Raw genomic sequence first — 15,009 nt, forward strand, 5'->3', positions numbered from 1 at the left:
AAATGGCTGGTACATTGTACTTGAATGCTTACAGAGCAGAGAACAGCATGAACTCCTCAGAACTCTCCCTCTGGTGAAGAAAACGTTATTTTGTAAGATCATAAAACTTTCAACCCAAATAAGCATTAATATTTAACCAAGAAATAATCCTTTTCTCAGTTTCTCTACCTCCATCACATCTGTTTCCAGGATGCAGCTTTCCATTCCAGAAATGTCCTCCTCCTTTAAAGAACAGTGCTGTCCTCACCCGCATCGCCTCCTTCTCCTGTACATTCGTGCTCACCACATCTTCCCACCACACTAACAGTGATAGAGTTCCCCTTGCCATTACTTACCACCCCAGCAGCCTCTGCATCAAACACATTATCCTCCACAACTTCCGCCATCTCCAAAGGGATCCCACCACATAACATATCTTTACCTTCACCCCCCACCCTCGCTTTCCACAGGGATCACTCCCCCTGCGATTCCCTTGCCCATTCATCCCTCCCCACTAATCTCCCTCCTGACACTTATCCCTGCAAGAGGCTGAAGTGCTACACCTGCCCATACACTTCCTCCCTCACCTCCATTCAGGGCCCCAAACAGTCCTTCCAGGTGAGGTAACACTTCACCTGAAGACCTGCTGGGGTTGTCGTTTGTGTCCAGTGCTCCCAATGTGGCCTATTCTACATTGGTGAGACCCGTCGTAAACTGGGGGACCACTTCGTCAAGTGCCTAAACACCATCTGCCATAAGCAGAACTTCTCGGTGGCCAAACATTTCAATTCAGATTCCAGTTCCCATTCTGTTCTGACGTGTTGATCAGTGGCCTTCTCTTGTGCCAAGGTGAGGCCACCCTCAGGGTGGAAGAGCAACACCTCGTGTTCCATTTGGATGCCCTCCAATCTGATGGTATGAGTATCGATCTCTTCTTCCGGAGAACATAATTCCACCCCCTCACCCCCCACCGTCCATTCTGCACTCTGAGCTTTTACTTCTTCTCACCTGCCCTTTACTTCCCCCAGGTCCCTCATCCTTCCCTTTCTCCTATGGGCCACTCTCTTTCTTCTTTAGCTCTTGACCTTTCCCACCCACGTGGTTTCATCTGTCACCTTCCAGCTAGCCTCTTTCCCCACCCCACACCGTTTTATTCTGGCATCTTCCCCCTTCCTTTCCAGTCCTCAAGATGGGTCTCTATCCGAAATGTGGGCTGCTTATTCTTTCCCGTAGATGCCGCCTGATCTGCTGAATTGCTCCAGCATTTTGTGTGTATTGGTGAAATATTTTTTGAGTTACTATCATTTCCCTATGGACATACCAGTCTGTTGGCGGGCTTAAAATCCCAGTTAAATGAGGACTGATATTATTTCCTTTTTTTTACTACCAGCCTCCCAAAGTGATATGTTAATTGAATGCACTCTGTATAAAAGAGCTTCTGTCCATTCAGCATTGATGCTGGAGTAGTTTCTTTGTTCTGCATTGGAAGTGCATTTCAATTAAAATTTTGAGGCAGACTGGACAACTCACAGATAAAACTTCCTCAGAATTTGTTATAAGCAAGAATCAAATCAGTGTTCTTCAGCTGAATACATTAGGTTGCTGAGTGAGTAGAATCAAATTTGCTATATCAGTGTGAATATTTTCAAAACGAATTCTGCATGAGAAAGTTGTTGGGTATATTCAGAGCAGAGGTTAATAGGTTTGTAATTATTAAGTGTACCAAAGATTAGGTGGAGAAGGCAGAAGAATGAAAGAAAAAATAAATCAGCCATTGAGCAAATAGCAGAGCAAAATCAATGGACCAAATGGCCTAATTCTGCTCCTATGCTCTATGGTTTTATGGTCTAATAGGGCAGAATTTAAATGCATAGTATTTCTCATTATTCAGCTATCAGTGTATTTTTGTTTGAATGCACCTTTATCAACATAACAACTGGTTGTTACAGCTACAGTATCTACTGCTCATTTGTAAAGCATTCAGTCATGCTTGCAAAGGGAAAATGAACTCTGTGGACTCATTTGAAGGTGCATTGCATATTGATTGATGGCACCACCTTCTCACTATTCGAGTTATCTTCCTATTCAACACGTTCAAAACAAAAATAGTGGTAAATTAATGTAGCTTTTTGGAATTCAATTTTATTTCTACAGTAAATGAATGGATACCTTAATTTATTTGAACTAAATGAATTACATACTCTTACAACCAATAAATATCTGTCAATAATATCAAAAACATGATCCAAACCTATGAAGTTGAAGTGATATAACATCTCTTAGTATTATATGGCTTGTCCAGGAGGTCGTGTAATTGTTAAATTTGAGGAAAAGGATCATACCAACAAAAAACTAACCTTAATGTTACCTCTCTTATGAATTGCTCTCTTTTTGTGGTGCTCAGTACTGCTTAACTTGGCCTACCCTCTTTTGCTCTTGCGTGTTCTCATCAGTGATTCTGTTCAACGGTCCGACATGCTAGAGCTCTTCCGTCTTTCTTCCCCATAATCCTGCTGCTGTTTTGTTTGTAGGTCTGATGACAGTGACTCCTCTCTCTCGGAGGTTCCCAGGTACAAGTTTCTTTTGTCACCTCTTGCATTATGCAGGCCTCTGCTTCTGGTCTGACTGCGCCATGCAGCTGATTGCTTTGCTGTTTGCATGTGATTGTCTGGTACCATTTGTGTTCTCTTTGCCCGGCACTGCATCTCACACCAAAACCAACACAGTTCCTCATGTTAGTGGGTTGGTTGCTGATTAGTTTCTAATTTTTAATGGAGCACTTTAACGTAAAGGTGGTTTAATTTCTCTGTCTTTTTTTTAAATTGGGTTTATTTGCATGCAGTTTTCATTGTCTGAGTCAGTACTTTTACACATTTGATTTACACATGCATCCAGGCAAACCAGTAGTTCTATTTCATGTCGGATCACTTGGTGTTGGTAACTTCTCACTGGATTAATCTGTATGAACAGTAGAATGTCATGTTCTGGGGAAAAGGTCTGAATAACCGGGTAATGAAATACAGTTTTGGTTCTGTGGGGATTTACATATCAGGTTAATGACAAAATTTCAAGGTCAAAATGGAGGTAAGGATTTAAAAGCTAATGCTGTAGTTCAAGTAATGTATAGATCTACTTATTTTATGTATTGAATCAAATATCATATTTTGAAGCAGCTTCCATATAAACAAATCATGCAAAAGCAACAGGCTGCACATTAAAATGCTGAATGTCATTTAAAATAAGCTGTTTTTAAAAATTCTGAGTGGTTGATTTGTTCACCTTGATTAACTATTTTATATTCACTGCAAGCACAAATAATTATTTTCTAGTTAAAAGGAAGTTCTTCTGATAAAGAGACGTGTATCCTGGGCTACCCAAGGCAAGCCTCTTGGGTGCAGCATCCCTTCCCGTTCACAGAAGTGTCTCACAAAATCAGCAGTTTTCCTCAGCTGTTCAGTATATAATTGTTTAATAGTGCACTTAAATAATTACAACAAAAAATTCCTTCATTTCACATTATTTATACCTCACAATGATTTATTATCATGGGATTTTTAACTCTAAAACAATGAAAGTTTAAAAAAAACTTTTACCTAAGTGTCATGTCAGAGTCTTGATTGTCTTTTATTTGTCTGGGATGCTGGAAGTGGTATTCCTTGGTATCCCTTATCCTTCTAGACCAGGAGTTCCCAAACTGGGGTTCACAGAACCATTGCTTAATGGTATTGGTCCATGGCATTAAAAAGGTTGGGAAACCCTAATTCTAGATAATTGAGGTCTGTGGTTTTGAGATGGGTAATTGAATAAACTGAACAATACTGTTAAGGTAGCAGACAGTGCAGGCACAAAACAAGGGAGCTTAGAAGTCAACATTTGAGGGTAGATGGAACTAAAGCAGATTGATTTGAAATATACCTCATTGAAGTGTTAAACTATTGCTGAAGCTGTCTCGGTCCAAACAAGTGGACAATATTCTATCACACTCCTGAATTATGTAATTGGAGCCTTTTAACAATCAAGACATATGTCATTCATGGCAGAATATCTATCCTTTGTTAGGTGTCTAATTGAGTTTCTGTTCAGTAGTAGTTCCTAGAATGTTGATGTTAATGATATCGAATCTAAAGCAAGCATTCTCTTGTTGGAGATCAACAATGTGTGAAATCTGTGTGGTACAAATGTAATTGATTACTTCCCAACCCCAATCTGAATGGCATCCTGGTCTCACTGCACTGTATAACCTTGATGTTTTTGTCTGACTTTCTGGTGGAGATCTCGAGGGTTTGGGGGATATGGTGTAATCTAACTGTCCATAAATTAACAATATTTATTGACATCATGTGAAAGCTGCTCAGTGCCTGAGTGAACCTTCATTATTGGTACAATACTTTGGTTTGGTTATCAAACTGCTGTATTAATGGAAATTGATGATATTGCATGAAAGTGGTTTGGTGTTGCATGATTTTTATCATCTGGCAAAAGTGTTTGCTTTTTAGAAAATCCAATATTTTCTTTTACAATATTTTAATACAAAATGCTTATTTAATTGTTATGTATCTAGTGCATGGAAATGTATCACCATTTACTCGTGATAAATGGTCTGTATTTTGTACCAATTTCCATTAAATGTTGTAAGTCACTCTTTAGTAGAATATTGGTAATTGATTAAGTGATACATATTCATATTAGAAGGTGGAAGTAACACGAGAGTTGCTTTTAATATACAATATAAGCTATTCCAAATAAATTATTCACTGCCTTGAGAAGAACACTCAAGATCAAAAGAGTTTATTGACCCATTATCTGTTCTTTCTTCAGGGGTGTTATTAATCCAGTTGGTGGTGCCAAGAGTGCCAGGACTGCCCCACTCCAATGCATTTCAGTTGCTGAAGGGCACTCTAAACCTGTGCTGTGTCTGGATGCAACTGATGACCTGCTATTCACCGGCTCAAAAGGTACCATTTGATGGGGAGAGGGGAAAACGAAGACTGATATTAAAAGTTACTTTTTAGATCTGCAATGAGACCCATTAGTTTACATTGAATAATAAGCTTCATTGTCTGCTGTGTAGAAGGAACCAATTTAAGACGAACCTGGGTTATCTCAGTAAATTGACAGATCAACAGTAAATCCAACAAATTGCTCGACAAGTTACGGCAGGATTATAAAAGTGAATTGTCCTCATTAACATAAGTCAGTTTCCCTTCTGAAATTCAGGTGAAAGAAATTTCTGCTGATGAGAGCACCTCATTCTGATGCTGGAATTCAGGAGGAAATGTTCTATGTATCATGTTTGTTTAATACAGGGGTTGTCAATCCATGGACCCCTTGCTTAATGGTATTGGTTGGGAACTCCTAGTTAATGCTGTTGATCCTAATTTGAAGGAAAAAATATTTAATTTTCCTCCCATCTCCCACAGAAAGCAGCAATGTATGTTGTTAATAACAAATACTTAAGTTTTTTTGACCATTTAAAATTTTTGTTCCAATGTGAATGAGTAAACCACATTGTAACTCTCTCGCTGATTATTGGACACTTATTTCCTACATTACCTTGTACGCGTTCAATCCATTTAACTGAACATAAATTTTTAATATTTGTCTAACTTACCAAGTTACTCCATTTTCCAGATTTGAAGTACATTTGTTCTTCCGCACCACAATCGATACATCAAACTAGCATAAAATCACCTTCCTACTCAGACTTCTACTCTTCCTTTCCAGTCCTGATGAAGGGTCCCAGCCCGAAATGTTAACTATTTACTCTTTTCCATAGATGCTGCCTGACCTGCTGAATTTCTCCAACATTTTTTGTGTGTTGCCTTGGATTTCCAGCATCTGCAGATTTTCTGATGTTTGCAATAAAATCACCTTGATTGGTTCATCCACCAAGAATTATCTCTCTTTAAAATTAGTTCATTAATGCTGTGACTCTTGATTAGACAGGCCATGTGTGAAAGTTTCTTGTAAAATTAGTGAAAATTGGAAGAAACACAGTTAATTTATTTTTATGATACGTTATTGAAAATACTTAGGATGTTGATTCAGTTTGTAAATATTTGGACACTTTCACATTCAATTGTAAACATGGCATCGAGTTTCAGCTACTTTCAGTTGAGAAATTGCATTATCACTTAGACAAGTCATGCGGTTAGCAGATAAAATGAAAACAGTGTTGTCTCTGTTTATTGCTTTCTACTCTGTCATGCCATATATGATGGATCAAGAGCTGTGCCAAGATCACTCTGTTAACCAGCTGTGAGCCATGCAGATTAGTGTTCATTTTCAGTTCATTGTGCCCTGTTGTAGACAGCTTGACTGAAATTGAGAAACCAGTGTGCGATGAATTGTGAAGATTTGTATGTTTGTTACCATGCTGCTGGACATCAAGTCATGCCAGCAGTGTGTCAAAGCAATAAATGTGAAGGTTTAGAGAATGAATGAAATTCTGTGTTTCCTTAGCTGATTAAAAAGGCACAGTTATGAACAAAAATTGATTATGAGCAGAATTTTCCATGTACTTTTAAACATAATTATTGGCAAAGTGGAAAAATTTAATACTTTAAATATAATTGCTGCAATCATTGAAGATAGATGTTTTCTGTAAAATGTCCCTATTGTGATGTGATAAGTGACCTGTTGAGTGATCGATAGCACTGCCTGCTTATATTAAAACAGAGGAGATATTCTACAAAATATTTGTGTCTAAGTTATTTGCAAGAGACAAAACAAAATAATTTAACAATGCATAAATGCCTATCTCATTTAAAATTCAAGGAACTATATTCTACCTTGAGGAATGAGTTTCATTTCCAACTTAAAAACAGAGAAATTATATTTAAATTTGCTTTAGATCTTATTGAATTAATAAAATGTATTGCTTCTAGATTTCCAGATTTTGTATGGCTTGCTGAGATTTATGCTCTGTTATTAGATCGGACATGCAAAGTGTGGAATTTGGCCACTGGACAGGAAATCAGTACCCTGAAAGGGCATCCAAACAACGTCGTCTCTGTCAAGTACTGTAGTTACTCCAGTCTTGTGTTTACCGTATCTACATCGTACATCAAAGTGTGGGATATCCGAGACACTCCCAAGTGCATCAGGACTCTAACGTAAGGCTGTCCTCCTTTCTTTGGTCTACTGTAATAGAAATCCATTTGCTGCATATGTATTCAGTTGAGGCTAACTAAACTTTGGACTCATCAGTAAAGTTATAAGAAAAGTGAGACAAGGAATTATATTCTTTCCATTGGAAGATTATACATGTCAAACTGCCATTTAATAGAAGAATCAAAAAAGCAGGAACTCCATACAAGTTAGTTTAACGTTCATCATGGGTAAGTTAGATCGTATTTTTATATGCAAATACAGGTTGGTTCTCGGCCCGAAATGTTGACTGTTTGTTTCCACGGATGCTGCCCGACCTGTTGAGTTCTTCCAGCATGTTGTGCGTGTTGCTTTGACCCCAGCATCTGCAGAGTGTTTTGTGCTTATGATGTTAAATTCTGAAGGCTAAGGCATGTCAATTTAACTTTGTTGCATTTTTGGAGTCGCTCACTAGTATGGTAAATGGAGGGGTATTTATTGTTGTTACTGTTGACTCCCAGAACCACTCAATTGCATGCATTTAAAAATCCATTAAAGTTAACAATGTGCTGAGTTTGAAGACAGCAGGTGAATGAGTATTCACCTATTGGTGAGAGTCATAGGGTCATACAGCATGGAAACAAACCATTCAGTGTAGCAATTCCACATCATCAAGCACCCATTTGCACTCATCCAAGTGTACAGTTGCAGAAATGCAGAATTCACTCATGAATTCTGACTAGTTGGTGTTGCTCCAAAGAATTGCTCACAGAAACGTAGTTGTCAGTGCAATCTGACCCAAGGAGATGGTCTTATCTCAGATTGGTTTCAATTGGAAATCAAAAGCTGTTGGTTTCTAACTGAAATCCAACTGAAATATGAGACAAATGTTCAGAATTTTATTTACTTATTACATACACCTGTTAGGGTGCATTCTGCAGTTACCTTATAAGGTAACCGTAGCCTTCAGCCAGGAACAGATGTCATCAGGTGGTTCCTAACCTTCACCGAGTGTTTCGACGCTTAACCACGACACTCTCCAGTTGGTGGGCCGGCAGTGGTGGCCAAATCACTGCCCGTCTGCTCCTGGCTTCCAGCTCCCCTCCTCTCGCCTACTCCAAATCCAACAAGAAGCTCGTTCTGACTCTTCCCCCATCCTATGAGCTGCTTGTTTTTTGCTCCTTTCGTCCAGGCCATATTACTCTCCAGGTGTGACATGTAGCAAATTAATGAAAAGTGTTCAATTTTTAATCCCATTGTCAGTTTGAAGTGGAAAGATCACAAGAAAATTTGTTAGATAAATTTGGGGTTGCTTAATACTTTAGTGCAAGGGGGGTTTAAATGGTACATCAAAAGTAGAACTTACAAAAATTAGTGAAAATAGCAGGAAAAAACTGGCAACATTTTCAAAACGATATCTACCAGAAAACGCAAAATAGCTCCATGCTTATATTCTTGTCCAGTGTAAACTTCTGGGCCCCTCTCTCTCCCTTACAGAAAGTGAAAAGCCCAATTTATTAGACACAAGGACATACCATCTTAAATTACCCACAAAGTTAGCACAACTACACATGAATTAGAATACGATGGATTCCACAATGTAGTTGCTATCTTGCTGCAAAATAATCAGAAGTATCTACCTTAAATACAGTATACAAACAACATATACACATACAAAATGCTGGAGGAACTCAGCAGGTCAGGCAGCATCTATGGAAAAGGCCCTTCATCAGGTGTCCTAATGAAGAGTCTCGACCGGAAACGTCAACTTTTTTTTCATAGATGCTGCCTGGCCTGCTGAGTCCCTCCGGCATTTTGTGTGTGTTTTGCTTCGGATTTCTAGCATCTTCAATTTTCTCGTGTTTGTAACATATACACATTTACACATCCCCCATTACTGAAGAAAAGGAATATTCTGCCATGTATCGGAGGAAAGGCACCATAAAGCCAACCGGAGCACATCAGCTCAGTATAAGATCCATTCTGAGGATGTATCAGGAAAGACAATGAAGTGTATACACTCAGTGCAACAACAGCAAAATATGTGTGTGAGTGAATGGCATGTGTAAGGATTGGGCTTACCAAGTGTTCTCCATCACAGAAAGTTTTCACGTAAGTTGAATATCTACAAACGTTTGTATGTATTATTGAGTTTTCTGACAAAAATGACAGTCCATTAGATTTCTGTGGCCATAGTGTTGGCTGGTTAGCTTCCTGGGTCCCTTGGGGAGAAACAAACAAAACATGATAGATCCCCAAATTTTCCTCTATAATAGCACATCAAAAAACAACAATCAAAATGCTTATTAGGCTAGATCCAACCTATTTCCCACACTTTCCCTAGTCTTGTGCTAACCTTGCATCTGCACATGCCTTTTGCAATTATGAAGCTTGGCTCTTCAATTCCATGACCTGAAGCTAATGGAATCGATTATCAACAGCTCATGAAGCACTGACACATGAGATATTGGTGATCATTCTGCAGGAAGCAAGTCACTTCTTGATATCCATAAGGCTGTATAAAACAAGATGTGTCATAGTAATATGTAGCAGTCTGAGGAATAGTAACCAAAGGTTTTTTTTTCCCTCTGTGAACAGTTCCTCTGGTCAGGTAATTTCAGGTGATGCTTGCGCCAGTACAGCCAGCCGCACTGTAAGTATTGCACAAGGCGAGCATCAGATAAATCAGATTGCCCTGAATCCCACTGGCACACTCCTCTATGCTGCAACTGGCAACTCTGTTCGGATCTGGGACCTTAAGAAGTAAGGCACTTTCCCTGAGCATACTACTTTAGTTTTCATGGAAATAAGTTTAACTTTCATTCAGCATTTTTAATTGGCTTGATAAATCTTAAAAACTATGCAGCTGATGTACTTGGTTCTTTATTATTGAATAAGTTTTTTTTAGGGTTAGGGTTGTAGAGTATTCATTATGAGATAGGTTATGTTCTTTTAAATTTTATGCCATACTCCCCTCCTGACTTTCCATAGCTATTACACTACCTCCAAGGTACTTGAGTAGTGCAATAGCATTCGACCAACTTGCTAAATAGGGGAAGCAGTGATAGCAAAAAAAAACTACAAATGTGGCAGCAATATGCAAAGTTTTCACCACCTGGAAAGGCACAGGCAGCAAGTGCAATCAAATGCATATACTGTATGCACAGGTGCTTTCCCAAGCCTCACCATGGACATTATTGTTCTTTCTGATCCATTTATCACAACTTTGGCCGAATGGGAGAACCTTATTAAGTGCTCAGTTACTACTAAAGAAGCTGGTTCAGCAGATTTTAAGGGACAGCTTGGGATGGTCAGTAAATGCCATCCTTGCCTATGCAGGCATTATCTAAGAAATAAACGTAAAAATGTCATAATCTCAGTGGATTTGGCTTATTTTTAAGAAAAAAATTTTTACTTTGACCTTGATGTGGTATCAGCTGGGGTTCTTTCAAAACTGTGTTTTCTTTGGGTAGAAGGAACCATTTTCTTTCATGCACTGTACATTTTAAGGCAAATATTAATTTCTGTCTATCTGACCCTTATAGAATTCAGCCTGTTGGAAAACTGATGGGTCACATTGGTCCTGTAATGTGCCTCACTGTGGAGAGCACGGCGACAAAACATGACTTGGTCATCACTGGATCCAAAGATCATTATGTGAAGGTAATAATCTTTTATACAAAATTCAACTTTTCCTCTATTTCTGCCAGTTTCCTAAAGCAATCCTTCATGATGTTTAGACCAGTACAAAACACAACAGCACAATATCATAAAGAAAACATGACAGCACCTCTACTGTAGAAGTTTGCATAGATTTGGCATGTCACCACAGACTTTGACAAACTTCTATAGATGTACAGTGGAGGGTATCCTATCTGGTTGCATCATGGCCTGCTATGGAAACACCAATGTCCAGGAATGTAAAAGGCTACAGAAAGTGATGGATATCGCCCAGTCTATCACAGGCAAAGTCCTCCCCACTATTGAGTGCATTTACATGGAGCAGTACCACAACAAAGCCATCCTCACCATCCAGGTCACATCCTCTTCTCACTACTACCACTGGGAAGCAGCTACAGGAGCCTTGCATCCCACACCACCAGGTTAAGGAATAGTTATAACCCAGCAACCATCAGACTGCAGACCAGTGTGGATAACTTCAATTACCATGAATCTGAGTGGATTCTATAAACTACAGACTCACTTTCAAGGATTCTTTACAACTCTTGTACACAGTATTTGCACAATGGTTGTTTGTCATACATTATTTATACTTTTTCATGAATTTCTATTGTATTTCTTTTTTTTCCTGTAAATGCTTCCAAGAAAATGAATCTCAGGGTAGTATATGAACATGTATACTGTGATAATAAGTTTACTTTGAACATGAACAGAATGCTACCTATCCCTAACTGTCCCTGAAATAAAGAGGGACATAAGAGTAAGGTGCATTGGTGTGCTGGAATCACGAAGGAGCCAGACTGGGGAAGAATGCCTTATCTTCTACAAGAGACTGCTGTTGCTGGAATCTGGAGAAACACAGAAGACGCAAGGTGTTTCCGAAACTGTTCTTGATGCTGTCCAGCTGTGAACCTGATGTGCGCTTCCTGCCATGATCTCCCAGCCATCTTCACTGTGGATATTATTGCCCCGGAAGTTCACAGAAAGTCTTGCATGCAACATTAATGGGATTTGCCAGACCGAAAGACTGGAATTTGTCAGTTCAGTTGCATAAAACACCACCTGGGTGTCATGTGAGGAAGATAACTGTGCCATGTGATTCTGTTTCAACTTGTAGTGGTACACTTCTGTTTTCCTCTGCACACTCCTTAGGACTTGATAGCACAAACTGAAGAATTTCTACTCTGATATACTTTCATAGTTTTGTTTGCATGAACTTTTTTAAAAAATTACCTCAGACTATGTTTAGATTTTCACATATTAACAACTATTTATTTGCTGTACAGAAGTTTGAAATTGCTGAATGTACTCTGGGAAATGTTAGTCCCACACACAACTTTGAGCCTCCACACTATGATGGAATTGAATCCCTGGGAATCCATGGGAATATTCTATTTAGTGGATCTAGAGACAATGGAATTAAAAAATGGGACTTGGAAGGACAAGAACTAATACAGGTATGCAAATGAACAGAAGCTATCAGAATAGTTTTATAATCAATTTTGTCTTTTTATAAAAATAATTTTAAAAATGTTTTTGTTAATTATAGCTAGGCAAAACATCCTCATGACTTGATTTTCATTTGCTCACGTTTGCTGTTGAACTAACTCATCTTGATTTTTTGTCAGTAGTAGTACCTGCATCTATTGAGAGCTTTCAATCATTTCTACCATATAATACTGATTGGAAAAAGTAAATAATTCACATAGTATTCCCTCCGTGATTAATAGGCTCACAAGGATGAGTGGTTTATTCCTATGTGGATGCATTTTCTGGACAGATATTTTGAAGGCTACCAGTGAGATGCCTATTGGAGACAAACACAGCAAAACATGTCCCCATCACAAAAACTACCATTTTGTTTACATCAGGACGTGCAGTTTTTTAAAATACAAGCTTGATTTCCATTAAAGTATATTAATTACAAGTAGCATTGTTACGAATTGAACAATAAATGGTCAAAAGTCTATTTAAAGTAAGTACTTCTCAAGAAATTGTGATGATAATGGATAATGCTTCACTATATTTCCACATAATATTCATATTTTTATTTTATGTAGCAAATTCCTAATGCACACAAAGATTGGGTATGTGCTCTGGCATTTGTACCCGGCCGCGATCTGTTGCTGAGTGGTTGCCGAGGGGGAATGCTTAAAGTCTGGAACATAGACAACTTTACACCACTGGGAGAGATCAGAGGCCATGACAATCCCATTAACGCCATCTGCACAAACTCCAGCAGGATTTTCACTGCTTCCAGGTATGGCGTTAATCTTTAGGTAATTTACAAGAGTCAATTGAAGTTCCTTTTTGCCAGGAAAGGACACATTTTTTTTTGGTTAGGGAAAGTATCATCAGAATGTGAGCAAATGCTCAGTTCAGTTTTTCAATCATTTGTAGTATATTTTAAAATTATATCTAGAAATTAATCCTTTTTTTAACCTGTTACGATTCAATTTTATTGAATTAAACTTATTGATTTTGGATTTCTGGCTTGTTAAGATTGAAGCAGTAATTCCTTCAGCTTTTAAATCTCATTTTAACTTTGAGGTGTTAAACTACATCAGATCCACTCATTTAGACTGACTAGATTTCACTATGAAAGTCAAATTTCCTTGTAACCTACGGACACAGAAATTCCTTCCAAACAAAATGAGTGGGCCATTAGGTTTGTAGCAAAGACATTTCCCAGCCAAAGTGCATTCCCATGTTGGATTCAGTAGAGTGTAATTGTACTGAGAGAGACCACCATCTGTGCCAATGTTGTAAGAATTCCAACTTTGCTTGGGAGTCACAAACATGTGTACAGTTAGATCAGGTAAATCTGGCAGTCCCACGGGATCAAGCAGATATGCCAGCTATCCTTGCTTTCATAAATATTGACTAGATGTTGCTCACAGCACTTTTTTGTGCTAACCCAAAGCCCTCTTCAACAATCATTAGAAGTAAGAAGAGTTTAAGAATCTCTTATTGGGTTACACCATGAACAGTTATCATAAATTGACATGTTTTAGTGTTTTGCTAGAACAACCAATCTTTCTTCTCTTTTGAAACCCTTGTAGCTAAAGACAAGAGATTAAAAGATTAGGCTGTAGGGTTGGCTGTGGGCTTGTAAATGCACATTTGTAAATGTTGCTTCGGTTTGTTGGAAAGTGCTTTATGTTGATCTACTTGAGTCTTATTGTGGCTTAAGACCATTAAGTACTTTTATTGTCAGGGTAGGAGGAGATGACTTGCCACAACAAAGCTCCCTTAAATAGCATCTGTATTCATTCAATAATGGGATGATTAAAAAGGAGATAATTCCTGTGTTATACATCAACTGTTCCTTGGGTCTCCTTCTTCCTTACATCTTTCAGACTTGTATTATACTCCTGTCTCTCTTTTTCTCTTTCCTTTCTGCTACAGCGATTGCCGGGTGAAGCTGTGGAATTATGTTGCAGGCCTAACTCCTTGTTTGCCTCGACGTGTCCTTGCCATTAAGAGCCGTGCCAGTAGTATACCTTAAACCCCTGATTTCTGCTTTTCTCCGTACTTGATTCTTCTTTGCTGCTCATCGGTATGGTGATTTGTCTACTAAGCCTTTCCTAAGTCAAAAGCAAAAGTCATGAATTTCTCCACTTTGAACTTTACGTCCAGTGGGTTTTAAAATCTATATTGCAGTATAATAATGGGGTTTAACTTCCTTTGGAAACCCAATTCTTGTTCAACTCTTCTGGGAGAAATATCCCAGAAGCCAGAGATTATGGTCCACATCAGTGCCAATAACATGGGTCGGAAGGGTAATGAGGCCCTGCAAGATCAGTTCAGGGAGTTAGGGGCTAAGTTAAAGGACAGGGTAATGCTCTCAGGATTTCTAACCGTAGCATGTGCTAGTGAGGCCAGAATTAGGAAGTTCATACAGATTACCATGTGGCTAAGTAGATGGTGTAGGAGGGAGGGCTTCAGGATTTTAGATCATTTGGCTCTTTTCTGGGCAAGGGGGGGACCTATACAGAAGGGGCAGTTTGCACCTGAATTGGAGAGGAACTAATACCCTTTTGGGAAGGTTTGCTAGTTCTGCATGTGGGGGTGGTGTTGGTGTGGTTTAAATTAGAGTTTCAGGAGGATGGGAACCAGAGCATCAGAACAGATAGTGGAGTGGTTGTGGAGAAAGATGTTGTTAAGCTTATATACATAGTCAGGAATGGAAATGTTGAGCATGGTGGGATCAATATTCTGAGCTGCATATACTTCTATGCAAGGAGCATTGCAGCAAAG

The 15,009-nt window shown here is 38.7% G+C and overlaps 1 protein-coding gene across 3 annotated transcripts in view; it reads left to right on the forward strand.

The window, feature by feature from the left end:
• The window catches only part of kif21b (kinesin family member 21B), a 158,831-nt gene that overhangs the window by 131,435 nt on the left and 12,387 nt on the right, over positions 1-15,009 (forward strand). For 2 of the 3 annotated variants that reach the window (XM_072278652.1, XM_072278654.1), the window contains exons 28-34: positions 2,511-2,549; positions 4,798-4,934; positions 6,914-7,094; positions 9,667-9,831; positions 10,614-10,731; positions 12,036-12,206; positions 12,810-13,009. In XM_072278652.1, coding sequence (XP_072134753.1) covers positions 2,511-2,549; positions 4,798-4,934; positions 6,914-7,094; positions 9,667-9,831; positions 10,614-10,731; positions 12,036-12,206; positions 12,810-13,009 — 1,011 coding nt within the window. The remainder of the gene's footprint in view (positions 1-2,510; positions 2,550-4,797; positions 4,935-6,913; positions 7,095-9,666; positions 9,832-10,613; positions 10,732-12,035; positions 12,207-12,809; positions 13,010-15,009) is intronic. The other variant, XM_072278653.1, reaches the window with a different exon arrangement.

Source organism: Mobula birostris, chromosome 14 (genome assembly GCF_030028105.1).
Source record: "Mobula birostris isolate sMobBir1 chromosome 14, sMobBir1.hap1, whole genome shotgun sequence".
Taxonomy (NCBI): domain Eukaryota; kingdom Metazoa; phylum Chordata; class Chondrichthyes; order Myliobatiformes; family Myliobatidae; genus Mobula; species Mobula birostris.